The 13,555-nt window shown below is 50.8% G+C and overlaps 1 protein-coding gene across 10 annotated transcripts in view; it reads left to right on the top strand.

The window, feature by feature from the left end:
* Positions 1–3,811, top strand: part of LOC105469731 (anoctamin 1) — a 218,809-nt gene extending 214,998 nt beyond the window's left edge. For 8 of the 10 annotated variants that reach the window (XM_071074118.1, XM_011721181.3, XM_011721184.3 and 5 more), the window contains one exon: positions 2,016–2,414. In XM_071074118.1, coding sequence (XP_070930219.1) covers positions 2,016–2,282 — 267 coding nt within the window. In that variant the 3' untranslated portion in view covers positions 2,283–2,414. Of the gene's footprint in view, positions 1–2,015 lie in introns of all 10 variants that reach the window. The other 2 variants (XM_071074119.1, XM_011721186.3) reach the window with 1 other exon arrangement.
* The last annotated feature ends 9,744 nt before the right edge of the window (positions 3,812–13,555 follow it).

Raw genomic sequence — 13,555 nt, 5'->3', positions numbered from 1 at the left:
GCTAAAGCCGGGGGTTCAGAGACTCTTCCAGAGGCCTGGAGAACTTGCTCTGGGACACCCGAGGAGGGGACCTGGCCGACCCCAGACCCCCTGCACCAACAGGGCCCAAGACAACCTCATGAGAGAAGAAGGCAAAGAGAGGGGCCGGATAAGTGCCTGCAGAAGGGTTCTGACTGGCTGGTGGGTTTAATCCAGTAGAAGTGTCTTTATTGAAAGAGACAGGGGCCAGGCACGGTGGCTCACACCTGTAATCTCAACATTTCGGGAGGCCGAGCTGGGCAGATCACCTGAGGTCAGGAGTTTGAGACCTGCCTGGCCAACATGGTAAAACCCTGTGTCTACTAAAAATACAAAAATTAGCCAGGCATGATGGTGGGTGCCTGTAATCTCAGCTACTTGGGAGGCTGAGGCAGGAGAATCACTTGAACCCAGGAGGCAGAGGTTGCCGTGAGCTGAGATTATACCATTGCACTCCAGCCTGAGCAATGAGACTGAAACTCCGTCTCAAAAGAAAGGGGGGAGAGAGAGAGAGAGAGAGAGAGAGAGAGAGAGAGAGAGAAGAAAGGAAGGAAGAGAGAGAGAGAAAGAGGAAAGAAAGCAAGAAAGCAAGCAAGAGAAAGAGAGAGAAAAAGAGAAAGAAAGAAAGAGTAAGAGAAAGAAAAAAGAGAGAAAGAGAGAGAGACATGGAGAAGGGGGACTCTACCTCTGTCCCTCTTGTTCTCATGCTGTGTCTGTGGTAGCAGCCAGAACCAGGACAGACAGAAGGGCAGTGGGTTCTCAGATGACCCCAGCCACAGCCAACAGCCAGGGGACCCAGGCCCAGCTGGCCCAGCCTCTGGGGTGGGGTCTGGGCCAACTCTCTGATGCCAGAGGGACTCCCAGTGGAACGGGACCCCCTGCTAGGGTGCCAGCTATGCACCAGCAGCTGAGGTCCCAGAGAGGGGGCCCCTGGGCTGTGGGCACTGCCAAGGTTCTGCTCACCGGTGTCCCTCTAGCCTTGATTAAGTCGATGCTAGGAAGGCAGTGGGCCGGGGGCTCTGATTCTGGAATCCCCAGGACTGGGTTCAAGTCCCAGCTCTGTCACAGGGCAGGCCCTTCCACTCCTCTAAGCTCAGCGGCCTCATCCATCAGCTTTTCACAGCAAGCGGTGTAAAAGGTGTGTGGGGCTGGGTTCCGCAGGCCAGAGCCTGAGAGCCCAGCAAGGAGGGGTCTCGGCCAGAGACAGCCCAGCCTTACCCCAAGGGAGCCCCGGAGCATGCATGGCACCCCAGACCTGGCCTTACCCGGAGGCAAGGCCACCCCTAGATGGGCCGGCCACTGCTTTGGGCTGACCAGGCTGGGAAGAGGGAGATGGGAGGGGGCATACGTTCTGCAGCTGCGAGCATGAGCAGCCGGTCCCAGCCACAGCTGGGGACTGGGACCGCCAACCAGGAGAAGACACCAATCCAGGGGGCACCAGCACCGCCCATGGCGGGAACCTGCTCAGCCCGGGGTGCTCACACATGCTTGCTGGACAGATGTTCAGCAAACGACAAGATTCCGTTTTTCCATAAAAACTGACTTGTGTTGCCTTCTATCCACCAGAAATGTCTCCACGGAGGTGGTAGATGTTCAGGGGAGCCCTGGGAGGCTTTGCAAACTAAAAGTTTGATCCATTTGTGGCTATTTCCAGTTTCATGCTTTTCCCCAAAGCCTCGATGCTTGTTAGATTTGGCGATGCGTGACCCATCAGGTCACTTCCTGAGTCTCCTGGTCGAGGAATTCAGAATGACTCAGGTGATTTTCCCAATTACTGAGTTCAGATGTGTTCGAGAAAGTCGGCCAACATTTCCCAAAGACCTGCCGGGTGGTTCTGTGCCTCCTTTATACCTTCTGGGAACTGAGGCCCAGGGAGGTCAACAGGCGAGGAGGTCATGGGGCGGCGCTCCACCAGGTGGGGGCCAGGCAGAGAGGTCGGGAGCACTTCCCCAGGCACCATCCTCCCCGCTGCCACGCGCTGCCTCTCCTCCTTCCAGAACCTGGTCATGTTCATGAGCGACTTCGTGGACTGGGTCATCCCAGACATCCCCAAGGACATCAGCCAGCAGATCCACAAGGAGAAGGTGCTCATGGTGGAGCTGTTCATGCGGGAGGAGCAAGACAAGCAGCAGCTGCTGGAAACCTGGATGGAGAAGGAGCGGCAGAAGGACGAGCCGCCGTGCAACCACCACAACCCCAAAGCCTGCCCAGACAGCCTCAGCAGCCCAGCCCCCAGCCATACCTACCACGGGGGCGTCCTGTAGCTATGCCAGCGGGGCTGGGCAGGCCAGCCGGGCATCCCGACTGACGGGCACCCTCTCCCAGGGGCAGGTGGCTTCCCGCTCCCGCCAGGGCCCGGTGGGTCCTGGGTTTTCTGCAAACATGGAGGACCACTTTCTGATAGGACATTTTCCTTTCTTCTTTCTGTTTTCTTTCCCTTGTTTTTGCACAAAGCCATTATGCAGGGGATTGTTTTTAATCTGTAGTATTCAAGATGAATCAAAATGATGGCTGGTAATAGGGCAATAAGGTAACAAAGGCAGATGCTTTGCAGAAAGAATGCTTGGAATCTTGAGTCTCCCTAGCAGTGAAAAGTGAGCAGAGGCCCCTAGAAACCCTCCTCTGAATCCTCCTAATTCCTTAAGATAGATGCAAAATGGTAAGCCGAGGCATCGGGCCAAAGCTGGTGCAATGCTTCAGGGAAAATGGAAACCCCAACCAAAAATAATGATTGATTCTGGTTCCAAAAGGTGTCACCTGCCTGTTTCAGAAAAGTTAGACTTTCCATTGCCTTTTCCTCCCGTCAGTTCAGCGGCTGAGAGAGAAGTGCCCCATCCCTGAACCACACAGGGGGCGTGGGAGCATCCCAGTTATTCCTGGAAAGCGAGAAGGGGGCACAGGTGTCCCTGATTAAGCAGGAACCAGCACCCTTGGCATCCCTGGCAGTCTCCCCGCTGTCAGCCACACACCTGCCCCCTCACACCAAGCTGACCTCAGAGTTGGTCGTCTTCCTTATGGGACAAAACCAGTTGACCAGAAAATGGGCAGAGAGAGAGGACCTCGGAAGCATTAAAACAGATGGTGTCAGGGTTTCAAGAAGTCTTAGGGCTTCCAGGGGTCCCCTGGAAGCTTTAGAATATTTATGGGTTTTTTTTTTCAAGTGTCAATTATATGGTAGATTGAGGATATTTTTTTCTGCAGCTCAAAGGTGGAGGGAGTTTATTAGTTAACCGAATAGCGTTGAGAGGAATTTAAAATACTGTTACTACCAAAGAATTTTATTAATAAAGCCTTCTATTTTGGTAACACTTCTCTATATTTTTACTCATAGGAATGTCACTGTTGGACAATTATTTTAAAAGTGTATAAACCAAGTCTCATAAATGATATGAGTGATCTAAATTTGCAGCAATGATACTAAACAACTCTCTGAAATTTCTCGAGCACCGAGAGAAACATCATTTTAGCAAAGGCCAAGAGGAAAAACAGAAATATATTTGTCTCGAACACATCATTGATGTGACGTTGACATTCCCTTTAATCTGCCAACTGTGATCAAAGTTCATAGGTGTCATAGATTTCCATTATTTGCTAAAATCATGCAATCTGATGCTTCTCTTTTCTCTTGTACAGTAAGTAGTTTGAAATGAGTTTTGTATATAAATACTGTATTAAAAATTAGGCGATTACCAAAAATCCTTTTATGGAAACCGTTTTTTAAAAAAGTGAATGTACACAAATCCACAGAAGACTGTGGCTGGACATTCATCTAAATAAATTTGAATATACGACACTTTTCCCACTTGAATGCTGTCTGCCTGAGTCCGCCTGGGAAACTCACAGGCCGTCCCCAAAGTCCAGTGGACCCTGCAAACTCAGCACTGACTGCCAGGCGTCTCTTTCCTTTGGTGCCGGCCTGTGCATGGCTCTAAATGTTCTTGGGACTTTGTCTCTCTGTGCGTGTGTGCATTTGTGCATGCACACGTGTGTGCCTATTCATTTGCATTTGTTTTGCATGTATCATGTGCACTCCTGTTCACATTTGCTTGTGTGCATGTGCCTGTGTGTTTACATGTTTGTGTGCATCACGTGTGTATGCATTTGTATTTGCTTGTATGTGCATATGGGTGCGGGTGTGTGTGCATGTGGACACGTGTGCATATATGCATGTGTATGTATGTCTATGTGTGCGTGCACGTGTGTATGCAGTGTGTGCGTGCTTGTGAATGCTTGTGTTTATGTGTTTGCATGGTTTGTGTATGTATTATCCATTCTCACACTGCTATAAAGAACTACCTGAGGCCGGGTGTGGTGGCTCACACCTATAATCCCAGCACTTTGGGAGGACAAGGGGGGTGGATTTCTGGAAGAGTTCAAGACCAGCCTGGCCAACATGGCGAAATCCCGTCTCTACTGAAAAAAAAGTTAGACAAAAATTAGTTGGGCATGGTGGTGCACACCTGTCATCTCAGCTACTGGAGAGGCTGAGGCAGGAGAATCACTTGAACCTGGGAGGCAAAGGCTGCAGTGAACCGAGATCGTGCCATCACACTCCAATCTGGGTGACAGAGTGAGACTCCACCTCAAAAAAATATAAATAAAGAGAACCACCTGAGACTGAATAATTTACGAAGAAAAGAGGTTTAATTGACTCACACTTTTGCATGCTTGACAGGAGGCATGACTGAGAGGTCTCAGGAAACTTAATGATCATAGCAGAGAGCAAAGGGGACGCAAGCACGTCTTCACAATGCTGGAGCAGGAGAGAGCGAGCAAAGGGGGCACGTGCCACACTTTCCAACCATCAGATGTCCTGAGAACTCACCCACTATCACGAGAATAGCATGGGGGAAATGCGCCCCATGATTCAACCACCTCCCACCAGGTCCCACCCACAACACATGGGGATTACAATTTGACATGAGATGTGGGTGGGGACACAGAGCCAAACCATGTCAGTGTGCATCACCCCAGGGTTCACACGCCTGTTTGCCTTTGCCTGTGTCTGTATATGTATATGTGCTGGTGTATGTGTGCATATGTGCTGGTGTGTGTGTGTGCATATGTGCTGGGGTGTGTGTGCATATGTGCTGGTGTGTGTATGTGCATATGTGCTGGTGTGTGTGTGTGCATATGTGCTGGGGTGTGTGTGCATATATGCTGGTGTGTGTGCATATGTGCTGGGGTGTGTGTGCATATGTGCTGGTGTGTGTGTGTGCATATGTGCTGGGGTGTGTGTGCATATGTGCTGGTGTGTGTGTGTGCATATGCGTATGTGCTGGGGTGTGTGTGCATATGTGCTGGTGTGTGCATATGTGCTGGGGTGTGTGTGCATATGTGCTGGTGTGTGTGTGTGCATATGTGCTGGGGTGTGTGTGCATATGTGCTGGTGTGTGTGTGCATATGTGCTGGGGTGTGTGTGCATATGTGCTGGTGTGTGTGCATATGTGCTGGTGTGTGTGTGCATATGTGCTGATGTGTGTGCATATGTGCTCGTGTTTGTGCACATATGCTGGTGTGTGTGCATATGTACTGGTGTGTGTGTGTGCATATGTGCTGGGGTGTGTGTGTGCATATGTGTTGGTGTGTGTGCATATGTGCTAGTGTGTGTATGTGCATATGTGCTGGTATGCGCATATGTGCTGGCATGTGTGCATATGTGCTGGTGTGTGTATGTGCATATGTGCTGGTATGCGCATATGTGCCGGCATGTGTGCATATGTGCTGGTGTGTGTATGTGCATATTTGCTGGTGTGTGTATGCATATGTGCTGGTGTGTTTTCGTGTGCTTGTGTATATGCACACATGTGCCACATATTCCTGTGTGTGTGTGTGTGTGTTGGGATGAGGGATTGTGGTCACATTTTCTCAGCAGGCTCTTCCAAGAACCCCATATCTCGACCTCTGATCCCACAACCCAACAGACTAGTATTTAGGATTTCATGGACCCCAAATTTCTCCAAAACCTTTTGAGACTGACCTTGGGTTGCCAATGTTTTCATCTGGGCAAGTGGGGACATGTCTTTAGAACCACCACCTATAATCACTATCACTTCACAAAAGAACGTATTTAACACCAAAATATCAGCAAAGCAGTCGGCGCTTGGGACTAGGGACATTGTCCTTGTGCGGCCCTCGGCGTGGCCCACCTTCCCTTCACCGCCAGGACAAGGCAGAGCCTCTTCTGACCTGCAGCAGGCCTCGGGCGCCCCCTTGTGCTGGCTCTCCTCAGCACAGCGCCTTGCCACCTTGGTCAGGGGCATCCTCCTAAAGCTTGGGCCCCACATTCTCGATCCTGTAGGGAGGGCCCAGCGAGAATGGTACCCAGGATCGGCACCGCGGGAACCCCTTCCCTCTGCCCTGTTGTCTCCATGGGTCCTCCCAGAGCCTGGGAGGGCACAGGTGGGGACCTTCAGCCACACCTGATAGATGAGGAAACGGGCTCTTGACCAAGATCTCAGGGTGCTTTAATGCCAAGTCTGAAGGCCAGACCTCATAAGCATGTATGGAACATTCAAGAAACATTTATTGAACTCCTAGTGTAGGCCGAGTGCAATGGCTCATGCCTGTAATCCCAGCACTTTGAGACACCCAGGCAGGAGGACTGCTTGAGCCCAGGAGTTTGAGACCAGCCTGGGCAACATAGCAAGACTCTGTCTCTACAAGAAATTTTAAAAAAAAATGCCACCTGGGCATGGTGGCAAGCACCTGTGGCCCCAGCTACTCGAGAGACTGAGGTAGGAGCATCGCTTGAACCCAGGAGGTCGAGGCTGCAGTGAGCTATGATTGCATCACTCACTCCAGCCTGGGCAAGAGAGAAAAACCCTGTCTCAAAAAAATAGATAAAAATTAGACCAGTTGCAGTGGCTCACACCTGTAATTCTAGCACTTTGGGAGGCTGAGGTGGGTGGATCACTTGAGGCCAGAAGTTCAAGATCAGCCTGGCCAACAGAGTGAAACCCAGTCTCTACTAAAAATATACATATATACAAAAAAATAAAAAATGAACTCCCAGTGTGTGTCAGGCCTTAGGATGAGAAAGGTGAAGAACAAGGACACAGCGCCTTCCCTCCCACATGACATCCTCACAAAGGAAGTCCAATGCTGAACCCGAAAATCAACCATGGAACCAGACAACTTCAGAAAAGGGATTGCTGATGAAAATCCAGCAGGGAGCGTGACTGACTGAGGGTGACTACGCTGTGCAGGGAGGCCCCTTGGGACCTGAGCAATGCGGAGCCAGAAACACACACCAGAGGGGCCAGCAGGTGCAGAGGCCGAGGCAGCAGCTGCTGGACGGGCTCCAGGAGCAGAGGGGTGGGGAGGTGACAGGAGACGCAGGAGAGGTGGCTAGAGCTGACTCATGCAGGGCTCCGGCTGAGTGGAGACTTTGAACTTGGTGATAGGTGCCATGGGCAAGGCTGGGCGGTGCCTATGAGGGCAGTGATGGGATGTGACTTATGTTTGAGGTCATGGCCGCTGTAGGGTGGAAACTGCAGCCAGTGCCGCTACCATGCAGATGGGCACAGGAGGCTCGGAGAGGCCCAGGGCTCCACTGCAGCCATCCGCAAGCTGGCAGCACACAATCCTTGGACCCAGGAGCCTAGCACGAAAAGTCTTCTACTACTGGTCCCTGGAGTACTGTGGCTGGGGGCAGGGCTGGGGGCGAGCCCAGTGGGCCCTGAGGTCTGAGAGCACCAGCTGCACCACCAAGCCTGGCAATGACACACTGGTTGCCAGCCATGCGGGTTCTGCTGCTCCGCTCTGAGGGTGGAGGCTGACCATGAATAGCATCCAGCCCAAGACATCCTCTGTTTTGTAGGCTCAGCGCATGTTAACTTTTGAAGTTAATTTAATATATAAAGACCAGGCATTTAAAGTCCACGTCTGCATGTTCTCCTGAGAAATCACACCTCTACTGCACAGTCCCACGTTCGCCAGGTCTCATGCTCACATTCGACTGCAGCCGGCGGGGCCTGCCCTTCCCGAGTCTCCCCACCCTCCCAAACATGCCTGCCCACTGGCTATGGGGGCAGCTGAGGCTGGGACCCTTCTAGACAAGCCTCAGGCCAAGGTCCCTGTCTGTGGATCTGGAACCAGCAGTGGGATTCAGAGCTTGGCCAAAGTATGTGCTTGAAGCAGGGCTGTCTCCACCCCAAAGCTGGACTCAGAGCCCTGCCCAAAGCACTCACATCACCAAGTCCCACACACACACTCATCTTCAGGCCCCCAGGAGTTATTTGTGTGCCCCTGCCCCCAGGTGATACGTGTCCTCACACGTCAGGCAACATTTACCTGCCCGTGTTTTGAAAGAGCCACAGCAAAGAAGATAAATGTTAACACTTGCCAGAAAACTGGCCAGAAGAAAGTACTGGCACAGTGGCAGGCACAGAGGAGGCACCAGAAAGTGCTGAATTAATGAAGAAGCAAGTGAGGAATAGATGGATGGATGGATGGATGGGGGATAGATAGATGAACGTTTGGATGGTGGATAGATGGATGGGTGGATGGAAGGATGGATGGATGGATAAATTGATGGATGGATGTGTGGGTGGGTGGATGGATGGATGGATGGCGGATGGGCGAATGGATAAATGTGTGGATGGATAGATGAATATGTAGATGGCTGGATGGTGGATGGATGGATGAGTGGATGGATGGATGGATGGATTGGGTGAATGAATGGATGTCTGGATGGATGGATGGAAGGATGGTGGATGGGTGGATGGACGTATGGATGGATTGGGCGGGATGGATGTGTAAATAGATGGATGGATTGGGTGGACGGATGGATGGATTGGGTGAATGGATGGATGGATGGTGGATGAGTGAGTGGATGTGTGGGTGAATGGATGCATTGATTGGATGGATGGATGGATGGTGGATGGGTGGATGGATGTGTGGATAGATGGACTGGGTGGATGGATGTGTGAATGGATGGATGGATTGGGTGAATGGATGGATGGATGGTGGATGAGTGCGTGGATGTGTGGGTGAATGGATGCATTGATTGGGTGGATGGATGGATGGATGTGTGGATGGATGGTGGATGGATGGATAGATGGTAGATGGATGGTGGATGTATAGATGAATGGATAGAAGGATGGATGGATGTGTGGATGGATGGACAGAGGGATGGATGCTGGATGAATGGATGAATGGATGGTGGATGGGCAGACGGATGTGTGGATGGATGAATGGGTGAAAGGATGGATGGTGGATGGATGGATGTGTGGATGGATGTATAGGTGGATGGTTGGATAGATGTGTGGATGGACGGGTGGATGGATGAATGGATGGGTAGATGGGTGAGTAGATGGATGGATGGATAGGTGGATGGATGAATAGATGGGTGGACGGGTGGATGGATGGAAAATAGACTGACAACTGAGTCTTTTTGCCTTCGAGCTGAATGGGCCTCAGGATCAAGTTAGCAGGGGTGTTGGTGGAGGAGGTAAGGGGGTAGTAGAAGGTAAACCTGATGCCTTCTGACCTGAAGACATGCTCACAGCAAGCAGTTCACCCCCACTCGCTCACACAGCCTTGGCAGAAGAGCAAATGGCAAAGAAACAGCTTATGCCTGGAGACATAGGACCAGCCCAGGCATTTTCATCTGGCTTCCTCAGATGAGATGGTGTCTGCTGCCCCTGCCGGAGCCTGCCCAGAATGCAGCCATGGGGCAAAGGCTCAGCAGACACTGATTTCCTCAGCCCTGCCAAGTCATGTATTTACTACTGTCTATTTCCCTTCCCTTCTCCCCGTCTCCCCGCCCCCCACAATTTTCATTGAAGTAAAACACAGAGAAAATTGCACAAAGTGTACAGTCAATCAACTTCCACAAAAAAATACACACTTTTGGGGCTGGGCACAGTGGCTCACACTTTGGGAGGCTGAGGTGAGAGGATCCCTTGAGTTCAAGAGTTTGAGACCAACCTGGGCAACATGGCAAGACCCGTCTCTACAAAAAATAAATTAAAAAAAAAAGCTAAGTATTAGTCAGGTGTGGTGGCTTGCACCTGTAGTCCCAGCTACTTGGGAGGCTGAGGTGGGAGGATGGTTTGAGCCTGAGAGATCGAGGCTGCAGTGAGCTGTGATTATGTCACTGTACCCCAACCTGGGCAACAGAGAAAGAATTTGTCTCCAAAAACAAAAACCCACTTCTGTAGCCAGGACTCAGACACTGAATGTCAACGCATGTCCTAAGTATCCCCTCAAACTCTTTTCTCCCAGTGGCTGTAGCCACTACCCGGACCCAGTTCCAACTTCTGCAGCAGAAATTCTTTCTCCTGCTTTTGCTTGTTGATGGCTGCCGCCCTCTGCTGGCTGCCTGCAGGAGCTGCACTCAGGGAAGGGAAAGGCCCCGCACCCAGCGTTGTTGTGTTGTGTTGTGTTGTGCTGTGCTGTGCTGTGCTGTGCTGTGTTGTGTTTGTTGTATTGTGTTGTGTTGTGCTTGTTGTATTGTGTTGTGCTTTTTTGAGATGGAGTCTTGCTCTGTCACCCAGGCTGGAGTGCAGTGGTGTGACCTCAGCTCACTGCAACCTCCGCCTCCCTGGTTCAAGTGATTCTCCTGCCTCAGCCTCCTGAGTAGCTGTGACTACAAGCGCCCGCCACCACACCCGGCTAATTTTTGTATTTTTAGTAGAGACAGGGTTTCACCATATTGGCCAGGCTGATCTGGAACTTCTGACCTTGTGATCAGCCCGCCTCGGCCTCCCAAAGTGCTGGGATTACAGGTGTGAGCCACCGCGCCCGACCTTAGTTTTCCATTAGGTTGGTGCAAAACCACAATTAGTTTGCACCAACCTAAAATATTTGCTGTGGTGGCAAATCACCACCAACTCTGCGGCCCAAAACAACACGAACGTATTCTCTTACTGTAGGTCAGGTTTCTGGCACAGGCCTCACCGGGCTAAAATCGACGTGCCTACAGGGCCGGCTCCCTCTGGAAGCTCCGGGGGAGAAGCCATTGTGCCTTCTGCAGCGTCCAGAAACCCTTGTCTTCCTGTCTGTGACCCCTTCCTGGCCACGTCTCCGCGCTGCCTCTTCTCTGGTTCTTCTTTTATGAGGATTCATGAGTAGACTGGGTCTGCGGGGATAAACCAAGACAATCTCCCCATCTCAAAGTTCTTAATCTTCATGGCGTGGTTTTTTTGTTTTGTTTTGGTTTTGGTTTTTTTGCTTTTGGTTTTTTTGTTTTGTTTTGTTTTTTGTTTTTTTGAGATGGAGTTTCAGTCTCATCACCCAGGCTGGAGTGCAATGGAGCAGTCTCGGCTCACTGCAACTTCTACCTCTCAGGTTCAAGGGATTCTCCTGCCTCAGCCTCCCAAGTAGCTGGGATTATAGGCGTGGGCCACCACGTCCAGCTAATTTTTGTATTTTAGTAGAGACGGGGTTTCATCACATTGACCAGGCTGATCTTGAACTCCTGACCTCAGGTCATTCGCCCACCTCAGCCCTCCAAATTACTGAGATTATAGGCATGAACCACTGCACCCGATCTCTTCATGGCATCTTAAAGTCTCTTTTGCCATGCAGACGAACACAGCTGCAGATCTGGGGATCACGGTGAGGGCCGGTGGGGATATGGACATCTGGGGTATTCTGTGGACATCTGGGGGTATTCTGTGTACCACATAGCCCTCCCCCTCAGGAAACAGTCTCTTTTTTCGGAAAAAATACTACCCCCAAGGAGAGTCAAGGATGCCCACATATTTAGAATAGCCTTGGGTGTTAACGACAAAGACCAAAATGGGCCGGGTGTGCTGGCTCACGCCTGTAATCTCAGCACTTTGGGAGGCCGAAGCAGGCGGATCACAAGGTCAGAAGATCGAGACCATTCTGGCTAACACGGTGAGACCCCGTCTCTACTAAAAAATACAAAAAAAAAAAGCCAGGCGTGATGGCAGGCACCTGTGGTCCCAGCTACTTGGGAGGCTGAGGCAGGAGAATGGCGTGAACCCAGGAGGCGGAGCTTGCAGTGAGCTGACATAGAGCCACTGCACTCCAGCCTGGGTGACAGAACAAGACTCCATCTCAAAAAAAAAATAAAAAGACCAAAATGAACGGGAAAAGAAAGACAGAAAAAACCCAAAGACACTGAGACAACATAAAGGAAAAGGAAGCAGGACCCCGCATGGGGGCTCACGCCTGTAATCCCAACACTTTGAAAGGCCAAGGTGGGCAAATCTCAAGGCCAGGAGTTCGAAACCAGCCTGGCCACACTGGGAGACCCGCCTCGACAAACGATGTAAAACATAAATTAGCTAGATGAGGTGCCTCATTCCTCTAACCCCAGCACTTCGGGAGGCCGAGATGAGAATATCACTTCAGCCCAGGTGTTTGAGACCAGCCTGGGCGACATAGTGAGACCTCATCTCTACAAATAATTTTAAAATTAGCCCCAGGTGCGGTGACTCATGCCTGTAATCCCAGCACTTCGGGAGGCCGAGGTGGGCAGATTGCCTGAGGTCAGGAGCTCGAGACCAGCCTGGCTAACATGGTGAAACCCCATCTTTACTAAAAATACAAAAATTAACCAGGCGTGGTGGGGGGTGCCTATAATCCCAGCTACCCGGGAGGCTGAGGCAGGAGAATCACCTGAACTCCAGAGGTGGAGGTTGCAGTGAGCCAAGATCACGCCATTGCACTTCAGCCTGGATGAAGAGAGCGAAACTCTGCCTCAAAAACAAAAACAACAACAACAACAAAATAGCTGGGCATGGTGTTTTGTGCCTGTGGTCCCAGCTATTCAGGAGACTGAGGTGGGAGGATTGCTTGAGCCTGGGAGGTCAAGGCTGCAGTGAGCCATGATCGTGCCACTGCATTCCAGCCTGGGAAACACAGTAAGACCAGACTTAAAAAAAAAAAAAAAGAAAAGAAAGCAAAAGGATTCTGACCATCATCCTCAAAAATAAAAGATGAATTTGCTTCCACAAAGCAAGTACAAGATACTGTTCTCTTTCTTCTTTCTTTCTTTCTTTCTTTCTCTCTTTCTCTCTTTCTCTTTTTCTCTCTTTCTTCCTTCCTTTCTCTTTCTTTCCATTTTTTTTTTTTTTTTTCCGATATGGAGTCTCACTCTGTCACCCAGGCGGGAGTGCAGTGGCATGATCTCGGCTCACTGCAACCTCTGCCTCCCAAGTTCAAACGATTCTCCTGCCTTAGCCTCCCTAGTAGCTGGAACTACAGACACGCACCACTGCACCCAGCTAATTTTTGTATTTTTAGTAGAGACAGGGTTTCACCATGTTGGCCAGGCTGGTCTCGAACTGCTGACCTCATGATCCACCCGCCTCGGCCTCCCAAAGTGCTGGGATTACAGGCATGAGCCACCTCGCCCGGCCTTTTTCTTTATTGTATTAAGGCACAGCGCTTAGTGAAAGAAAAAATACATAAACTGGACTTCATCAAAATTAAGCACTTTTTTTTTTTGGCCAGGGAAGGTGGCTGACGCCTTTAATCCCAGCGCTTTGGGAGGCCAAGGCAGGAAGATCACTTGAGGTCAGAAGCTCAAGACCAGCCTGGCCAACATGATGAAATC

Source organism: Macaca nemestrina, chromosome 12, assembly GCF_043159975.1.
Source record: "Macaca nemestrina isolate mMacNem1 chromosome 12, mMacNem.hap1, whole genome shotgun sequence".
In the NCBI taxonomy this organism is placed as follows: domain Eukaryota; kingdom Metazoa; phylum Chordata; class Mammalia; order Primates; family Cercopithecidae; genus Macaca; species Macaca nemestrina.
The sequence above is the reverse complement of the archived record's forward strand: the minus strand, read 5'-3'. Positions and strand labels throughout refer to the sequence as shown.